At 47.8% G+C, this 19,991-nt stretch overlaps 2 protein-coding genes across 7 annotated transcripts in view; one reads left to right on the forward strand and one right to left on the reverse strand.

Moving 5' to 3' along the window:
* DNAJC5 (DnaJ heat shock protein family (Hsp40) member C5) overlaps nt 1–14,695 on the forward strand; it is a 31,113-nt gene extending 16,418 nt beyond the window's left edge. For all 6 annotated transcript variants that reach the window (XM_069033826.1, XM_069033821.1, XM_069033827.1 and 3 more), the window contains 4 exons: nt 3,383–3,519; nt 5,714–5,927; nt 6,980–7,151; nt 7,871–14,695. In XM_069033826.1, coding sequence (XP_068889927.1) covers nt 3,413–3,519; nt 5,714–5,927; nt 6,980–7,151; nt 7,871–7,974 — 597 coding nt within the window. In that variant the 5' untranslated portion in view covers nt 3,383–3,412 and the 3' untranslated portion in view covers nt 7,975–14,695. The remainder of the gene's footprint in view (nt 1–3,382; nt 3,520–5,713; nt 5,928–6,979; nt 7,152–7,870) is intronic.
* A 40-nt stretch (nt 14,696–14,735) lies between these two features.
* Nucleotides 14,736–16,350, reverse strand: LOC138121147 (urocortin-like). The gene is made up of 2 exons (XM_069034388.1): nt 16,195–16,350; nt 14,736–15,728 (listed from the first exon to the last, which is right to left on the reverse strand). Exons 1-2 carry the CDS (start codon nt 16,348–16,350, stop codon nt 15,312–15,314), a joined length of 573 nt encoding a protein of 190 aa, XP_068890489.1. The 3' UTR covers nt 14,736–15,311.
* Nucleotides 16,351–19,991: the final 3,641 nt, after the last annotated feature.

Here is a 19,991-nt window from a genome sequence, read left to right on the forward strand (position 1 = left end):
TTCCATCCCTTTACTTCAAGGTAGTTCTTCCTAGACCCAGCAGTGGTGGTTCAGTGTTGTCCCAAACACCTGCTGTCTGTGTGAGCAGTGTCAGTACCTTCTCCCTCCATTCTGCCACACAGCTCAGCATGTTTTCTTGGAAAAATTGATCCCCCTCACTGCCAACTTCCATGGAAATTCTTTGCAGCATCTTGCAGCAGATCAAATGGAGTTTAATTCCACCTTCCCTGCTTCTGGCCACCAGATCTCTTGTCATCCTTTTCAGTGCAGACATTCTTTGGGATGTTCTGTGAGTATTTAATTCCCTAAACTGGCAGAGAACTATTGGGTTTTTTCTTGGCTGTAATAACCCTTTGCCATTTTAATGAGTTAAATACAGCTTCCAAAAGGGTCAGCAGACCTGGCAGAAACTAAGGTATCACCAGTTTCATGAAACCTGATGGGATTCTTCTGGAAAGATGGAAAGAAAATTAGTGTTTCTAAGGTTGAATTTTCCATGGATATATTTAGAACATTAAGGATGACTTCCATAAATAACCTGTCAGGTTTAATCTGAGTCTTTTCAGCGAGGTGGTACCAATTGCACTTACCTGGTGCTGCTGAAAGCAGTTGCCTGTTGTGATAGAGCTGACTAAGGCAGGACATTGTGGCACACAGATGGTTAAACACTGTGCTGGTTAATCCAGGAGATTACCTTTCTCCAGAGCCTTCCCAGAGAAACCTCTTCAGGGCATCCTGCTTGGTTAGAAAAGGGAGCAGATGGCTTGTTGCTGCTGAACACAACAGTTTTTAAAAATACAGGGCAGCTTTCAGGACTGTGAATTAGAGCCACGTGTGAAAACAGGATAAATGATACCCAGGTTTAGGAAAACTTGGAACTTAAATAACTCGCACCTTTATTGTCTGTTTCATATTTAAGAAGCCAAAGGTTGCATTCCTAGTAATAATACTCCTCTGTTCCCTTAAGTAAAAAGCTTCCCAGATGAATTCCCATCACCGCCTTGTCCTCCACTCTTGTGCCAAGGCCAATGTGTCCATTTCATACCAGTTTGGAGAAATAAATGCTAACATCCCATTACACTGAGCTGTGGATCCCCAGCACTGTTCAGATGGAAGCAATTAAGGCTGCAGCAGTGTGGAATTGTATCCCTGTGCCTGCAGACTGATAGATACTGCCTGGTAAACCGAATTCATTTTTATTAAACAAATTGGCCCTAATTTAACAGCAGAGATTTTGTTAAGCAGAACATGGTGTATGGCTGTGATCTGCAGCATCTGTCACCAAGAGCATGTTGGATTGATGTTACAGGAAGTTTGTTATGTTTAAATAGAGCTGCAGCTTTTAGGAAAAATGTCCATAATGCCCTGGAAGCTCCTGCTTGAAGCAGTATCTTCCTTGGAAGGGCTAAGTCAGCATGTAAAATTCCAATCAGGCTGCTTTCCCCGTCCCCCCCCCCCCCCCGACTTCTCAGGTCCCTGTCCAAAAGCAGTAGTGACAGACACTCCTTGGCAGGGAGCTGCTGGCAGGGACTGGTGTGCTGGAGCTTCAGGGAGGTTCCCAGGAGGGTGGGAGGAAGTGATGATGGTCACAGAGCAGGAGGAGCTGAGCAGGGAGCCTGGGAAGCAGTGGGAGCAGGCTGGTGTGATTAGGTAGATTACCAGAGACGTATGAGGATCATCGGTCTTTGACCTCAGCTCCAGGGCAGAAGGGGCTGGGAGGCTGCCTTTGGGAAAGGCTGTCCCAGAGGGTTGTGTCTGCTGTGTGCCTGGGTGTGCAGTTTCTCTCCTGAAATATGGTTTTCCTTTCCCTGAATCAGATTATGCCGAAATAAGTGAGTTGTTTGTGTTGTGTCTTGCAGCACTCGGTAATTTTCCTCCCATACAGAAAGCTTTTGGTACTGAAGTGTCCTTGAAAAGAAAGGATTTTCACTCCCTACGCACACATTCACCTTCCAGATTTGGGGTGTAGTTTGAATTTTTAGCCTGGGAATTAGAGTTTAGACTATTTATTATTAATAGTAATAATTTATAGCTTCCTATAGGAAGCTTTAAATTAAACTGGGTAGAATTGCCAGAGGCTTCTTGAAGGAGATTCGATGAGAGTTTGGTTTAGCCGGTGTATTCCAGTTAGAACAACTGGACCTGGTGCCCAGTGTTAAATGAATGTAGAGGCAGGGAGGCCAAGTGAGGCAGAGAATCAACAGCAGGGTCTCAGCTGAACATGCCAGTGGTGACGTGTCTGTCCACATCCTTATCACTTGGTCCCCCTTGTGTGGGTGTGACTCTTCCCATGTGTTGCTGTTTGTGAGCTGTGAGGTCCCAGTTCCACCCAGGCAGTGCAGAGCGTGAGGGCTGAGTGTGTTGCTTTCAGCCAGCCTTGTGAAAGCTGAAGTTATTAACTTTGTTATATAAGACATAGGGTTAAATTAGAAAAGTCCAGTGCTTTAAATATCTTTTCCAAAGGCTGCATAATCTGGTGTGGGCTAATTGTAATGACATAATCCAAAAATAGCCAATAGTCTTTTCTTGGATGCTCATCCTGGCTGCAGTTCTGCAGCTAAAGAACAGCAGAGCTGATCTCCTCAGGATGGGAGAAGGCATAACCAGATCTGGTCCTGGCATGGCAAAGGGGACACCTTTGGGGTCTGTCACATTCGGATGTGGAGCAGGAGGTTAATCCATGTTCAAGTAGCATGATTTTAACTAGAATGCATGTTAAATGTTGGATTCACAACTTTAAATGATGAGAGAGGAGATCTGCTCTCTGGGCAGACATTCCCTCTATCCTTGTGGAATGCACAGGCTTGGTCACACTGGATTTATCTAAGGATTCTGTTTGACCTGATGTTGGTGATAAGATGGGGGACTGGGGTTTGGGAGTTGTGGGGAAGTTTGTTTTGGTTTTTTAATGTAATTTCTGAAATAGATAATACAAATTAAGTCAGTTATCCCAATGCCAATGTGGTGCAAAAAGGCAGCCTCAACTTAACAGCAACTTCTCTGTTGTCGTGTTGTTTTTATAGGTATGATCACAAATAAATTACCTTAAAATTAAGATGAGGTGACTTTATAGATGTTTTATTTAGTACGTAGCTATATCTGCACCTCAGCTGTTGATTTGGGCTTTTTGGAAAGAAGAGTTGAGTATATACAGTGGGGATTCAGGGTGGCTGGTGTTGTGCCAACAATGTAATAGTTGTTTTCACTGATAATTCACTGAATTTTATAACTTTTTACCTTCCACATGTGTAAAGAGCCTTTTCAAAGCACATTTTATTAAAGTTGAATCTTGATGTGCAAACAGTTTTAAAGGATGATTTGCATAAGGAGGTCTGTTTTTTTCCTTTGCTTAAGCATTTCTTAATCTTTATTTTTTTGACAGGGGCCAGTTCTCTCCTCAGGTTAGCTCAAGATGGCAGACCAGAGGCAACGCTCGCTCTCTACCTCTGGGGAGTCATTATACCATGTGCTGGGGCTGGACAAAAATGCCACTTCAGATGATATCAAAAAGTCTTACAGGTAAAGCTTTGAGTTTTATGCCTGTCCCAACAGCACAAATGGCTTTAATCCAGTGTTCAGCAAATGGTCTACTGATGTAGGAGCCTGAGTTGGTTTATTTAGACCTTTTGCAAGAAAAGTATGTGGGAAAAACAGGTGAAAACATGGTTGCTTCTTGCAAAAGGGGGTGTGAAAATATGCCTAGGCTTTAATTTTTCCATCTTACGTCTAGTAAGTTAAATTCTCAAATGTAGAGTGTCATTCTGGAAGGTCTTTGCCTAAATTTGAGCAGAATTTTAAGACCATGATCAGAGTCAGACTCCTCCTGTTATGTAGCCTCGTGTCTGTCTTAGGGGGACCACAGATATGTCCATCATTTCCACTTCTGGCACACAGAGATAGAGATTAAAGACACAAATAAGGATGAAAATAGAGTATCAATGATTACTTTTTCCTAGAATTCTATTCAAAATTTCTTATTCTTTGTGGAGTTATTAGTTTAAAAGACAAATTTTTTTCTGTGTCTCTTTCCTTAAGAGTTGGGCACATGAAATGGCTTCATACTAACCAAATAAAAACTACAAAAAAAGAGTCCCGTAACTTCTTCCTTTCCACATTCCCCATAAATCTGCTGAAATGCAGTTGCTGCTGTGACCAGTGGCAATGTGTTTGGATTACACTAGGGGTCAGCATCATCTTTCCATGAGGATACTCGTTGCAAAATTGTTTTCCTTTAGTTTTTAACTTTTACCGAAACTTTTTCCCTTCCAAAGTTACATTTTTAATACTGATGGCAACTACATGGTGAAGTCTAGGAATAAACCAGGTCCACAGATTCTCAAAAATTAGCTTTGCCTTCCTAAAAGCTGTAAGTGGAAGTTTGAATAATTTATCTTCAAGCAGCTGGAAAATAATTTTACCTTCCTGAGGGGAAAGACTGTGAGTTTTTCCTTTGGAGGAACAACCCCTTGAGATCCTGGGGTGAAATGTGGCTGCTTCACACTTATCTGAACCTTCAGCTCATCTTGTTTCCTCTGCTGCTCCTTTATCATGTTCAGTCTGAACATCCTTTGCTGGCCTAGGGGCTGTGGGCTTTGTGTATGTGTAGGAAACGAGAAATAAAAATATTGAATTATTGCAGCCTGACTAAGCCCTTTCCAGGTTTATAAAACCTTTTGTGATTATTTCAGCCCTCGCTGAGGCTGGGGCACAAGTGGCAGCCATGGCCATGATTTACTGGAGCAGCATCATGCACAGTGAAGTGACCCAAGGGCACACTCAGGCTGGGTTTTAAATGCTGTGAGATACTTGCAGGCACATCCAAGTGCTTGCACACATCTTTGTTTTATATTTGTCTAAACATTTCCCCACTGCAAAGCTGACATGTCCTGTTCTTCTCATATGTGTGACTGTGTGGTCATTTTCTGTAGGAGGACAAGTACCTTTCATGGTGGCAGAGAACTGCCAGCATTTGCCTCTGTGTCATTTTTCTACTTGGGAGCATGTATTTTCTGTTCATAAGGAGGTGTTTGACCAGTTATTTCTACTGATGTCTGTAAATAGCCTGGGCCATGTGAGAACTAGCACATTTATCAATGCTTAATCTGATTTTTTTGTTAGTTGTAAGAGATCTGGCCTGATTAGGGGAGGTGCGTTGTGATTTCCTGATGTCTTGAAACTCAGAAGTGTTTTCTATTCTAGCAAAGCTTGAAGTGAAAAGTACTTTGTTCCTGCACAGGAATTGGTGAATTAACCACAAGTGATCGTCCGTTCTATTTTTGTGTTCAGACACTGCAGAAGCAGCAGTTCAGACACTCTTCAAGCAGCTGTGGCAATTTGCCTTTATTTACTCTTTGGTGCTATACCTTAGACTTGTGGTGTGTCTTTGCTGTAGCAGGAGCAAAACTTACTGGTGGAAATTGCTGGAGCTGAGGATAAAAAAAACCCAAACCTATTTTTATTCAATGTCTCTTACTTTTTTCCATTGGATTTCCGAGGGTCAAATCCAACAGTCTGAAGTCAATTCTGTGAACTAGACACTGCTGTAGCCTTTTATTATCATCTAAGGAAGAATCATCAGGGAAATTGAATCACAGATGAAGGAAAACAGAACTTGAAAGTCTCCCTTGAGTGGCAGGCTACGGAATTAGAAAAAAATAAATCAAAAAACAGGAACCCAAACCCCGTTTTTTATTCTCTTTTTTTCTTTCTGCAGGAAACTGGCATTGAAATATCATCCTGATAAAAACCCTGATAATCCAGAGGCAGCAGAAAAATTTAAAGAGATCAATAATGCCCACGCAATATTGACCGATGCCACAAAGCGGAACATTTACGATAAGTATGGGTCTCTGGGGCTCTATGTAGCAGAGCAGTTTGGTGAAGAAAATGTGAACACATACTTCGTGCTGTCCAGCTGGTGGGCAAAGGTAAATAAAAGGGCACAGAAGTTATTCTGGGTTGGTATTGGAAACTCTTAGAGAGCTCCATTTGCTAAGTGTGCTTGGTTTTACCTTTGGAAATTGCTGGTTTTCTGACACTGGGTTAATTAACCTTCTCTTACTGTGTCATGATCTAGAGTTCAGAAGTATTTTTCTAGGAACTTCCAGTGATACAGGTCTAATAAGCAAGACCTGGGTTACTAATTGAAGCTTGGACTCTTGCAGTAGATTTAGAAGAGATGAGGATTTGGGGGGTATTCTCTAGTAATATCTGCTAAATAATTTTGCAAAATGAGTCCTGACTGTGAGCTTGGGCTCACACAGGAGAAAATCTCCTTACATTTCATTGCACAGGTCCATTTTTCTACCCTTCTCCAGCATTGCCTCATCTCTTGATTCCCCTAAGGAAGACAATAATTATATCACCCTGCTGGTTTGCTATCTGTAAAACTATTTTTTTCAAACAGTTGTACAGAGACCTATAGGAAGACTTCACTTTAGCCCATTGTCACTGTGATAAGCACCTGGCAGACCTGGCTTGCTTGGAGCTGCCTTGCTCACATACTGGGAGCATCAATCCTCAGCCATGTCCACAGTCTTGGGCTGCTCCAGGTCCCTGTCATAGGTACATCATGACCTGTGCATCAGCTGGTACAGCTCAGTCTTTTCCAGGGTTATTTATGCATGTTACAGCCTGTCCTGAACTGTTGTACACCTGGATTTTAGTACAGATGCACTTATTAGACCTGTACCTTCTTCCAGATACAGCAAAATAGTCCACTTAACTTAAATTGTGGGAATCATTCAAGCAAACCAGGCTGGCAGTATTCACCTCAGTGTAAAATGTGGGAATCGTAGCCACTTTTGCACATAATTTTAAGTATTTCTCGGTGATGAAGTACAAAGCTGTAGCTACTGAGTTCTCTCTCTGCACTGCTGTGATTTTTCTCTCTGATTCTGTATCCAAGTCTCACAAACTCTGTGGTCATGGCACAGGAGACACAGGTTATGACTATTTCTGTGGTTTTTGTCCTCTGCAGGCCTTGTTTGTGTTCTGTGGGCTCATCACAGGCTGCTACTGCTGCTGCTGTCTGTGCTGCTGCTGTAATTGTTGCTGTGGGAAGTGTAAACCGAAACCTCCCGAAGGCGAAGAGCAGGAATTCTATGTCTCTCCAGAGGACTTGGAGGCACAGTTGCAGTCAGATGAAAGGGGTAGGTGAAAACCCTGCGAGCTCTCTAGGATGAACATCAGTCCCTGCTGGAGTGCTCAGTGAGTTGGTTGGGGAGAAATCAGGTCCTGGGGTGTGGATGATGAGCAGGGAATGTTAGTGCCACAAGAGTTACATGGGTGATGCTGACACTGGAGATGGAGTTGCTAAAAACTCCCAGAGAGTCTTCACTAAACCCAGTGGGATCAGCCACAAAGCAGTCAGTGACTATCATTAGGTTCCTCCCACTTCCTGGGGTAACATGTGGGCCAACCATGTGGGATTTCAGAAAGGGGCTCTCGTATCCAAAGGTTGGGGGTGTCAAGGCAGTGTTAACTGCGTCAGGTGTAGAGGAACTGACACTGCTACCCTTGTAGCTCTAATACTGTTTGTGAAGCTGTTTCTGTAGGATTAAATCACTCATTTAAAATATTGTAGAGCCTTGTGTATGCTGTGATGACATTTTTAATGGGCAGTGCTGAATGGTGGGTGAGGATCAGCTGCTTTTACAGGAAGAAGGAAATATTATAAACATTCCACACATAGAGTTGAGGTGAATGCTGTTGTGTGCACACTGAAAATCAGGGAATTAATATCATGCTCCTAGAGGAGTGTAAAATGGTGTTATCAGAGGGTTGTAGGGAGGTGTGACTTGTGCTTACCAAAACATACAGTGCTGTGTTTGTTCCTTGGTGTGCTAAGCCTTTTGTCTTCGCTTTTCAGAGGCCTCAGACGCACCTATTGTGATACAGCCAGCATCAGCCACAGAGACAACCCAGCTCACAGCTGACTCTCACCCCAGCTACCACACTGATGGATTTAATTAAGTTAAGGAAACACTGTCATTAGAATGGATAAAAAAAAAAAAATACATGGCCAACTCAACACTAGAATCATGAACATTAGAAGTAGAGAACGGGGAGGGGGAATAATTCTGCCACAGTAAGAAGGCAGCTTTCCAACCTGCCGAAAATATTTTGTAATCCCTTCAGCCTTTTGTCACCTTTCAGTGTCGTATCTCGATGATACGTGAAGTGCTGTAGCATGCAGTATTTAAAGCAGTTTAGCTACGGTCTTATTTGTTTCCTTTCTTTTATTTTTTTCTCCTCTTTTGTTTGGTTTTTTTTTATAGCATGTATGGAGTTATGTTACATGTCTGTGGTGTAACGTATTGAGTTGTCACAATATCAGTGCGATGGAGACATTCTGCATTTTAAGCGGCAGTACTGGCCTAAAAATGAGATTTTAAAAGTGTCACAGAAGCCACTGTTCTTCTGTACAGTTGAGCTGTCGAAGACCTTTAGAAGTTGAGGATTTTCATTTGAGTGCAACAAACCAATTCTTTCATTCCTCCTTCTAGTCCTGCGTTATTATCTAAGGAAGTTTACAAAGCCAAGAACCAAAAAATGCCAGTCCTGCAGAGCTGGAGTCCTCGTTAATGCTGGTTTTCAGCTTAAATAAATCTACCTTGAAAAATAAAAAGGGAGAGTTGCCAATCTTTGAACAGTAAATTGAACAGCTCATTGTGTATGAGGCGATCTCCAGTGACAATGGAACCAAAACCAACTGGGAATGGGCTCCTGTGGTGGTGGCAGTGGGATTTTAACTCCAAGCACAATTCTGTTTTGATTTGAGTTCAGTTGTTTTCCTGTAATGCTAAAGACCAAATAGTGCAGCTTTGTTTCTGAATGCATGAGAATCTTAAAGTGAAACTGGTTAACTGGCTCTCACTGAGCAAATGAGTAAAATGCAGACAGTAGGCAACAGCAGAAATGTTTAAAAACAATTGGTTTTTAAAAATTTGTTCTAATAAGTTAAGATTTTAATAGGCAAATGGGGTATTACATGTCTTTTTTTAAAGCTGTTATAATACACTAACCCTTTAATTTTCTCATGAACATCTTTGTGGAGTACTTAAATGAATTTTTAAGAACAAACCACCTTTCTTTGTGTTTATATTGTATAATTTGCACATTGTCTTGCATTTAGATTTGTTTACACCAGTGTTTCTCTTTTCCTTGGAACAACTATGTGGAAACCACTGAAAGGTTTCCTGTACTATTTTGAAACCAAATCAAGTCTGAATTCTGTTCTAGAAACTGTGGTTTATTGAGGTTTAACTGTTAAAAAGGCATTTTAGGCAGCTGGTGTATTTTGTTGTCCATAGTCATGCTTTAGATGATACAGAGTCAGGATCTAGAACAGCTCCAGAGAACCCACACTTGGCACTTTCAGCGGGTAATTACAGCCTCGTTAATTTTGATTGTCACGGTTTTATATCACAATGCCTCTACTGTCCCTTGTACCCCCATCTCCCTGATTTGTTTGTCCCCTCTTTCTGTGGAGGGGCTGTTGATACCTTCCCTCCATGTCTGCTGCTCCCTCACCAGCTCATCTCCAGGTGGTGCTTTGGAGCAGGGTAAAGATCCTTTGGTCTGCACATAAACCACCAGGAAAGGGCAGGGACCCAGAGAACCATTCTGAATATATTTTCCTGCTGTCTTTGCATGAGCAGCAAGGATGGAGCACGTGAAATCTGCCATGAAACCATGTTCAGTGTGCTGGGGAGGAGAACATGTTCTCCCCACGGTCTCAGTGCTCAGTGAGGAGTGCTTGCACACCCAGACTTTGCTGTGGCTGTTGGTACAAGCACGTTTGCCTGCATGGGAGCTTGCTGCAGATCAGCATGATTTTAGTACCACATCTGGCCCCAAAAATTCCCAAAAAAACCTGTTACTTTTAATTAATGGCTCAGTTTCAGCAGCACACTCCTTAAGTCTTTTCTTCTTTGCCCAGGGTCCTTACAGACCTGAAATGTGGTGGTTTACTGCAAGATACTTCTAACTTTTCCTGACTTGGATGGCCTTGAGGACATTTCTGTATGATTTGGCTTGAGGTCCTTATTTAGTTAATGTCTTTCTTTGACCCCTTAGAACAAAAAGCCATTTTTAGGCTTAAACCCAATATCACTTTGTCTGTCCCTGTAGATTTTGCCTGAAGCCTATTCTTGGTGTAGAATTGCACTCTGGAATATGCTTGGACATGTGCAGGCTTTGTCCTCTCCACATTCACCAGTTAAAATTGCCCATATCTGTGCAAATTGTGTTCTTGAGAACACAATTTAAAAAAAAAAAAAAAAGGTGTTGAGGTTTTTTGGCTTTGTAAATGAGCGTGGCTGATCGGAGTGAGTCAATGAATGAGGAAGGGGCTGTTCCCCGGGAGCTGTTCCATTCCCTGTCCCCATGTTCATCTCAGTGGATAAGACAGAGATGGTTGTTGGGTGTTGCTCCACTGCAGAGCAGCTTTGCCCTCAGTGCTGGGGGCTGGTTGTCACTGTTAATTTGGGATAATACTCTTATTTCTTAACCTCTCTGGGCAGTTTCTACAGAAGCAGAGAGGCTGGTGGGAAGTTGTGGCTCCAGGGAGGTGTGTGACACACCTGGAGTCACTCCAGAGGCTCCTGACAAGGGAACTGAAGTGTGGGCAGCACGTGAGGACCAGAGGCAGAACAGTTATCTGTGGGGAAGGATGACATCCAGGATAAGTTTGCAGTTCTAGTTCTTTGCTTAGCAAGGGATGAGTCTGGAGAGAGACTGCTTTCCTGTCGGTTCTGTCTGTGGGTGGTGTGTGAACAGGAAATTAGTCTGTTATGTGCCAGAGTGATGTTAGATGCTCCAAGGGAAACTGTTCTGAGATCTCAGTTACAGGGAATGATGGGAAAACATAATTCTAGATGAATATTCATGTTTTTTGAAGCTGTTTCAAGTTTGCCCATGTTACTGTCTAATCTCTGAGTTTAGGATTGTTGTGTATTAGTGAAGTTCTTCCTGAACTATGTAAGGAAGTGATTTAAACAATCCTTCTTTAAAGCCCAAACCATGTCATTGGCACATAAGTACATTAATGCCCACTTTTTCCCTCCTGGAGGAAAGGTACAAGAGTACCCTGGGCTCTAACACGAGTTGCACTTCATAATGGCCAAGTAGACTCCTAGTAAATGCAAAGTTCTATTGGGAATAATGATTTAAAATCTGGCAGAGAAGCTCAGACAGGAGTTCTGAGCTTGGGCGAGGAGAGCTGCAGCGTTCCAGCGCTGCGGCCTGACCTGGGTTAGTGCAGAATGTTTCCCTCCAAAATCAAACCTGAGCACTGTCCATCTCTGTCCAGCGTGTTGCCAGTATTTATTTGTTTCTTTAAAGTTGTATCATTTGTATGAGTTGCCTGAGTCCTCCATTCCAGTCCTTCAGCTGCCTCCATCCGGCTCCTCCAACCTCTCCAGCACTGATTTTCTTAGCACTTGTAGCTCCATTGGGGTGAATCCCATCTGGAGAGCTGGTGTTCAGGGTACTGATTTATCCCTGTGGTGTATGGAGAGCCATTCCTTGCTTAGGTGGGAGGGAAAGCTGCTGCCGAGAGCGCTCAGGTGCCAGCTGTCCCTCCTGGCGTGTGGAGCTGCTGGAAAAGGAGGTGCTGGATCTGTCCTGCCCATCCTCCCTGGGGATGGGAACATCCTAAACGCACTGTACTGAAGGGGCATTGCACCCCTTAAATGCCAGTCTCATTTTGTTAGTGATTTTTGTAGGAAATTCTTAAATATTTATCTGTATATAAATTTATGTAAGATCTCGGTGGCGTCCCATAGGGTGTCGGTTTTTGCTGGTCCCATGCAGTGACGTTTTAGAGCCATGTTCCCTTTTTAGTCTTCTTTTTAGATTTGTAATATTTTTAAACTGCTTTAGATATTAGCACTCCTAGTGTTCTTAAAGTGGGATGCTCTTGGAGGCTTGGAGGGGCAGAACTGAGGAGGAGGGCTCGGGCATGGCACAGAAACACCCAGTCCTGCAGCAGGGCTGCGGTCGGGGGAGTGCAGCTCTCCAAACCCTTCCTGTCAGCCTGTAAATACCTCACACAGGTGTAACCAGGGCAGGAGCCTGACAGAAAAACTATTCCTGTCCCATCTGTGAGGCAGTTTTGTGGTGTGGGGGGACACCAGTGCACTCTGGGGGGCTGTTCCAGAGCGTTTGTACTATACATGTTCCTTGAGAGAGGCACCTGCTTCTCTCAACTATTTTGTGCCCTTAGATCTTTTTGCCAGTTCTGGATAATTTAGGAAATTTATGCTGCAGGTTTTTTGTACCCAGTGCACCTGTATCTTGGCATCATGTTTAACAGGTCACTCTGGCAGGGTGGTCAGGGCAGTTTGCAGCCCCCACCTCGTGTCAGTAATTCTGAATGGTGTTTAAATGCATTAATCTTGGAGCACTGAACCGTAACCCCCCAGTTATAGTTTATAGTGTCAGGTCGATATAAACTTCACATGCTTCAGCATCTGGTGCTGCTTCTCTGTATTCTAGTGGAGATCATCTAGTTTGTAGTGTCTCATTGCACCAACAGCTGCTTAAAATCTCTCAAAAGAATTGTAGCCAGTAGCTCACCAGGTGGCAGGAAATTTGTCCGTGTTCAGCTCCCGCAAGATCCATGGTCCCCTCCACAAGCTGCCTTTGGAGGCTTACTGGGACTGTCTGGGACTCAGCAAGACTGCAATTCCCGTGTTCTTCCAAGAAGACACTTCCTTTACAAGGAGAAGCCACGGGAGGGAAGCTGGCTGTCTGATGTTTGCACAAGCCAAATGCCAGAAATCTGGAAGATGAACTTTCATTATGCCAATGTTACATGCTCAGTTCATTTTCGTGTTAAAAGGATAGATGCTGGGAATTTCTGGTGGTTATATATATATATGTATGTATATGTATAGAGGAAGCTCTTATATAAACTGGCTCTTCATTCCCGAGTGCCGTTGTCTTCTCTGCTCCCTCTCCCAGCCCTGTGGGTGTTCTCTTGCAGTCTGTGAGCAGTTGTTTGTCAAACCATTCAAAAAATTTAACAATCTACTTGAATTCCATGAGCTGCCCCTTGCCCCAGCTCCTCTGGTTGGAACTGGGCTCTGTGTGCTCCAGCTTTCCTTAGGAGGAGAGAAGGGAGACCTGGCAGAGGGCACAGGGGCAGTTCTGGAGGGACTGGAACTTGTGCAGCTTGCACATGGCGTGTTTAGATGTGGTCAATGTGCTCATCACTGCAGCTGTGATAGAACACATGGATTTGGGTTTTTTCCCGAGTTTTCACCACACTGGAGTCCCCGGAGTGGGGCTGGGTGAGCTCACAGAGCAAGATCCACCCCGTGCTGAGGGCATGGGCTGCAGCATCACGTGTGTGTATGTATGTATATATGCACATATGTATATATTTATACAACAGGTGTGCACCTTGGGTTTTTCTTTGGTGGTAAAAACGTGAGATTTGGCTCCAAGTAGTGCTCTGAACTCAGCCAGACGGGGAAGGTGTGAGTTTTGTGTGGCCACAGTTGTGCTGCTTTGCTCTCAGCTGCAGGAAAACCCAAACCCGACCTGTGGGGTTGAGGGACTGGTGAGGACACAGTGAAAGAGCCTGTTGTATAAATAAATGGGTCCTAGGAGTAGGAGAGGTGCCTCTGGCTCCCCACACCCTGCTCGGGGAGTTTCCACATGAGCAGCGTGGTGGTGTTTGCACGGCTGGGCACCGTCCCTCCTCTTGCAGCTTGGTTCCATAAGGACTTGGAGTTACTGAAATTCCTACACCTGAAGCTGGCAGTGATCCATGTGAAGGCACGACGGTTGTGGCTGATTTACATGTGAGTCCCACCCTGTCCCCTCTAGCCATGCTGGATAGAGTCGCCACCGCCCTCCTCCTCCTCAGGCTGTTCCTGCCAGGGGCTCTTCTCGACATGCAGCACACCGGGGGTTCCTGCTTCACGGCAGAAATGGGGCAATATTGGGGAGATTTTTACTGCTGGTACTGCTGAAGTTCTGTTTGTGGCCATCACGGTTGATGAACTCCAAGTTTGCCAATTCCAAACGCGCTGTTTCCTTGCTGGATGCTGAGCCGATCGCTGTCATTCCTTCCTCCCTCTCATCCCACCATTGCCTGCCTTGCTGGGGCGGGGTGTGGATGGGTCGGTTGGTGTCACTGCTGACATCCCAGGCGGTTTATGTTCATTTTGCATGTGAGCAAGGCCCTGAACTGTGTAATTCCTCGTGGGGTTAGGGTTCCTGGCCCCTTTATGGAGCCAGAGGGAGCTGAGGATGCCGGGAGAGACACGCCTGCATTTGCACTGCACTTCAACTCGGGCGGGGTGGGGGATAGGGGGAGCCCATCTTTAAAAAAGAAAAAAAATAGTAAAAAAAAAAACCCAAACCAAACCCACCACAATCGAAGTATAAATGCATCTGAGAAGCAATTATAATATAGACATATATCTATTTTGTTATGTTACTAAAGGACCATACTTTGAGTTGTCTGTAAGTAGACGTGGCTGTCTGAACTTCGTGGATTGTAACACTCGATACTACTGAGCTCCTGTACATACCCGCAGCGACGGCAGAAGGAATTATTTTCTGTTTTAGCATGGTAATTTGTGTCTTGTATGTCCAAATATAAACTAAAATAAAGATTGCTAAGTTATCGGAAACCACTGTTGTAAAATAAATGTTTTCAATGCAGAAGTGCCCATCAGATTTTTCTTTCTTTATTTGCACGTTGGAACTCAGCACAAGAGGCAGGGGCTGTGGGACACGGTGGGGCTGGCTGGGAAGTGGGAGAGGTCACCCATCCCTGGGATGGGCACTGGGTGCAGGGTCCCTGGGGCAGGAACTGTAGCTGCTCCCCTGTCCCCCTCCTGCACCCACTGTGACACAAAAAGGTGCACACTTGCTGCAAAGTTGGGAAGCAGCAGCTTTCAGAACCATTCACGGGGATACTGGAGAAGCCCTGGTTGGGTCTCAGCTTCCAGCCAGGGAGACATTACTTGCATCACTCAGAGCTCTTTATGCTGATGTTTCTCACCCAAGGAAGCATCTGGGAGTGCTCCGGTGTTTTTGGGGCGACCTGGTTTGGGTCCACAGGTTTATGACCATGGGGAAGCATAAGAGCACAGCAGCAGGGCAGGTACAAGTGTGACTTTAATGCACAACAGCGACACGTGGGATGCAGTGACAGGAACACTGCCAGGCAAGGTGGGGACTCCCTGGGCACGGCTGCAGCCCCCAGCATCCCCCCCGTTCTCCGCTCTGCCGTGGTGTCTTGTTACGGGGTCGGTCTCCTTCATTCCCCCACCTCCAACGACCCTCCCTCATTTTCCTATACTCTGCAGCAAGAGTTTATTGCTGAGCGCCTTCTGGGCCAGTCTCTCCTCCCGGGACATTTCCAGGAACTCGCGCAGGAGGTGGAAGGTGAGATCCAACGAGTTGGGTTTTCCGTCTCGCCTCTTGCCGGTTTGCAGCGCCCGCCGGGCTCGGGGGGCCGGGGTGGGCTCTGCCCCATGGAACTGGCACAGTCTTTGGGGCAGGGGATCGGTGGCAGGGACCGGGGGTCGCGGGGCTCCCATCCAGGACTCCCAGGTGAGTTGGGGGGCCAGGGTCAGCCTGCGGGATGGACCCCGGGGCCACTGCAGGGGGGAGCAGGTCTCCGAGGGCAGGAAGAGCAGGACGAGGACGGAGGCAGCTGAAATCATCCTGACCCGCATCGCAGCCACTCCGGGGCCAGAAGCCTGCAAGAGCAGCCCCCCCCACCCCGAACCCCCACATCCCCCCCGCTGCGGTCAGGGGTCACTCGAGGGGCTTCACCTCGTTGGGGACCCCCGCCCCAGGGATGAAGCTCCCCGGGGATGAAGGCCCCCGGGACGGGATCCCCATCCCCGCCGATGGGAATTCCACCCCCCGTCCCTGGGACGGGACCATTCTGGGGACGGGACCCCCCCGCGGCCTGGGATCCCCCACCCAGGGACGGGACACCCCTGCTTCCCGGGATGGGACTCCCCCCGGGCATGGGACACCCTCGGCAGCTGGGACGGGACCCTCCAGGACCTGGGGCCCCCCCTCGAGGAGACACCCCCCCCCCCCACCCCGGGATAAGACCCTCCTCTCCCCAGACACCCCCGGGGTCGGGATCCCCCTCGTTGTGCCGGGGCTGCCGGCGGGTGGCGGTGGCTGTCCCGGTCCCCGAGCGCGTCTCACCGCTCTCCGGCGCTCCGCTCGCTCCGCTCCTCCCGCAGGACGCGCCGCTCCGCGCCGCCCGCGCCCCGCGCTATATAGGGGCGGTGGGAGCCACGTGATTGGAGCGGGGCCGGGATCTGTCCGCGGTGCTGAACGGGGGGAGAGTCGGGGGGACATGGGGGGACGGGGGGAGGGAGGGGACAGTGTGGGGACCACGTGGGAGGGTGAGAGTCTGGGGGAGCATGGGGGTATGTGGAGGGGGGGCAGAGTCTGGGAGGGGGGACACAGGGGTTCATGGGCATGTGAGTCCGGGGGGTAAGTGGGGTGAGGGGGCGAGTGTTCGGGGGCCGTGGGGGTGTGGGGGATGTGCAGGGGTGCGTATGCAAACGGGCACAAATGTTGTGAGGGGCGTTTTTCTGAGTGTTGGGGGTTCGGGAGGTGAGGGGGAGCTGGGGCGTTGGGAGGGGTGTGAGGTGTGTGTGTGAATTCATGTGTGTGCACGACACACCCCCTGCGCGTGGCGGGGTGATCGGGGTGCAGCAGGACCAGCCAGCCAAGCCCCACGCTCCCACCTTGCACCAGGAGGGGTTTCCCGGCACCTGGCCCCTGGACACCCCTGTGGAGTCCCCCGATTCTCTCGGGGCCACGTGTGCCCGTGGCAGAGGGGCACACCGGGGCACACACCCTGAGCTCTGCAGCGTTTCACGTCGCAGGGAAAGTTTTCCCGATGGCTCCTTCGGCGGCTGTTTGGTGAAGGCAGCCCCGGCTGCTTCCCAGCTCCTCCCAGTGATCCCTCTCCTGCTATCACACAGATGAAAACTTCACTGCAGAAGCAAAATGCGCTTCTGGAGCACAGTTTCCCTTCTTCGACACAGCACAAAGGCATCTTCTTCTCCCGGGCTGTTCCTTTGCCTTTCCCTCCTTCCCTCCCTGCTGGAGCCTCCATTGCCTGGCCCTCAGAGCTCAGCAATCACTTCCTTCACCTTGCAGAAGCACTGCTGTCTAAAATTAAAATTCCCTCCCGAGGAACGTATTTTCAAGAGAAGGGGAAAAACCAACATTAGGTAGAACTTGGATGAATGGCAAGAACCCCCTCCCCCATCCTCCTCCACGGCAAGAGCCACGCGAAAAGCAAGGGCTCTGCAGAGTTCTGGGGGTCACTGGAACAGGTTCAAGAGGTCTGTGGGGGTGGCAAGCGGGGGGGTTCCCCGAGCCCCCTCGGCTGCAGAATAACTCCCAGCAGCAGCAGAGCAAGCACTGGGTGGGCAGGAAGGGGGAGCAGCTGCCTCCTGCTGGCTTTGTGAGCTTTTAAAGTCCTTTTCTTCACTGAATCATCGAGATCTGCTCTCATTTCCAGTGCTCCACCTGAGCCCGCTTCTCTTCCTGTCCCCCATGCCTGACCCTGTGCTGCCCCTACCCCGATACCCGTGCTGAGCCTGGCCCTGCTGCACTGCCAGGAGCACTGTCTGCAGCTCCCAGGGCATCCCCACACCTGCTGGGGGCTGAGGGCAAATGAGACCCCAAAATCCCATCAGGAGACGAAATCAGCTCCACCAGTGACTGGAGGCCAGCATGGGAAATGGAGCTGCCTCCACTGTGCTGCCTGGCTGCTCATGGGGGCTCCCAGCATGGTTTTAAATCTTTTTGAAGTCGTGCCAGGACTTGGTGGGTCCAGGGGGGGTCCAGCTCAGCAATTTTGGCTGCTCCCCCACACGTGGGGCTGAGGTCTCTCCAAAAAACCCCTTCTACCCCATCTCCTAGGGCTGCTCTGCAGAAGCAGCACTTGGAGGGGCCAGGGCCTGCGGCAGGGAGAAGTGCAGCAGGAGGGGCTGATGCCCAGAGCATCACTCAGGGGAATTTGGGGGCTACCTTGTCTTAGAAGAGTGATCCAATGGCTCTGGGCAGGGATTGCTGCTCCTGCACTGCCACTGGCATGGCTGGGAGCAGGCACAGAGAGAGGCAGCTCAGTTCACCCCTTGCCCCTGTGGCCTGCGCTGTGGCTGGTAACATTTTAGACCGTTTATCTTTAGGATGAGTCATTTAATTGTAGGAAAGACAGCGATTCCAACAAGTGTATCTTGGACTTGTGTTTTATTTAGGAAGCTCAACTTGAAAAATTAAAAATACCCTTTTTTTTCCTGCTCCCTTCATAAATTACTGACACATCCAGCGCTGACGGGCCCCGTGCACTGCCTGGGGATTCATTATCGTCACTTTTAGGGCTGTCACTCTCTCTTCCTCTAGTCAGGAATATGAGGAGCGATGTGTTAATGATGCTTTCAGGGATGCCAAACTCACCCCTGGGCTGCACTCACTGAGCACAGAGGCACAGATCCGGGTGGGAGTCGGAGATGTTCCTAATTAGGTGCTTTTGATACTCAGAGCCTCCTGTCACATGAGCAGCAGCTCACACACGGCAGCTGCTGCACTGCCGACCATGGCACCTTCAGCGCTAACGTGTGGCCGAGCTTCCAGCAGCTTCTCCTGAGGAACAGGTGGGATTTGCCCGCCATTTTCCTCCCTTTGCTCCTTGGGGGCTGACACCCACTTTGGTCCTTCCCCAACCTCACAAACAGCCATGCCAGGGTGCAGATGAAGCTCTGGTGGCCCCCTTGCTCCCTGCTGTGCTTCTCCGTGCTCCAGGTGGAGGTGGTAGCCATGGGGCTGGTGGGGGCCGCGCTGCCCGTCACGCTCTGGAGAAGGCATCTCATGGGCTGACGAACCTGAGATTGACCCTGATGTTTCACCATTCTCAGGTTAGACAGTCCTCGAGGTGCCCCTCACTGGGGCAGCTGCCGAACCCCCGGCCATGTGCCTTGTGCCTCACACTGTATACCTGACTAGATTTCCCAGCCTCTGAAGAATTTGGAGGAGACAACAAAGAAGCAGCCCCTTGGCTCTGTTTTAATGGTGGGGGTTACATGTGGGAGCCCCCCAAACCTCCTCACATTGCCCTGCATGCTCCCCAGGAATCATGGAATCACAGAACCATTTTGGGTTGGAAAAGCCCTCTAAGATCACCAAGTCCAACCATTCCCTCAGCATGGCCAAGCCCATCACTAAACCATGTCCCTAAGTGCCACATCCACACTTCTTTTAAATCCCTCCAGAGGTGGTGACCCCACTACTGCCCTGTTCCAATGCTGGACAAATCTTTTGGTGAGCAGATTTTCCCTAATATCCAACCTAAACCCTTCCCAGATGCAATTTGAGGCTGTTTCCTCTCATCCTGTCACTTGTTACCTGGGAGAAGAGACCAACCTCACCCGGCTACACCCTTCTTTCAGCAAGTTGAAGGAAAAATGAATGTTAAAAGCTTATCAATCAGAATGAGTGAACTTAGTATGAAATTGAAGGGAAGGGTTTTGCCAGTTAGGCACTGAAGAGCTCCATGCAAGAAGTGAGTGAGCCTGGAAATCTGTCACAAAAACCACAAAGAAAGGAATCTGTGATCTGTTTTCAGGCCCTTTCTGGATTTCTTACTTTGTTTGGGTCCAAACACCCTCCCGCTTCCGCGATGGGGACTGAGCCAGATGCAGCTCTGGGTACCTCACACACAGCCAAGACTATTCAATGGAGGCACTCTGGATTTCCTTTGGAGAAAGGGAAGAAAAATCTTTCTGACAGGAGCAAGGGAATTGTGGAACCCCTGCCCAGCTTTACGTTCTCCAGTACCTCCACTGGAAATCTGAGCAGCTTTGGGGGGTTTTAAGGTTTGTATTAAGGTCTTGCAAAGATGAAAAAAGAAGAGGATAAAGCCAAATAAAATTAGTTTTTCTGAGTAAGGTCAAGTTTTAGTAAGCTTGGTACAAAGAATG

The sequence above is a fragment of the Aphelocoma coerulescens genome, chromosome 20, assembly GCF_041296385.1.
Source record: "Aphelocoma coerulescens isolate FSJ_1873_10779 chromosome 20, UR_Acoe_1.0, whole genome shotgun sequence".
Taxonomy (NCBI): domain Eukaryota; kingdom Metazoa; phylum Chordata; class Aves; order Passeriformes; family Corvidae; genus Aphelocoma; species Aphelocoma coerulescens.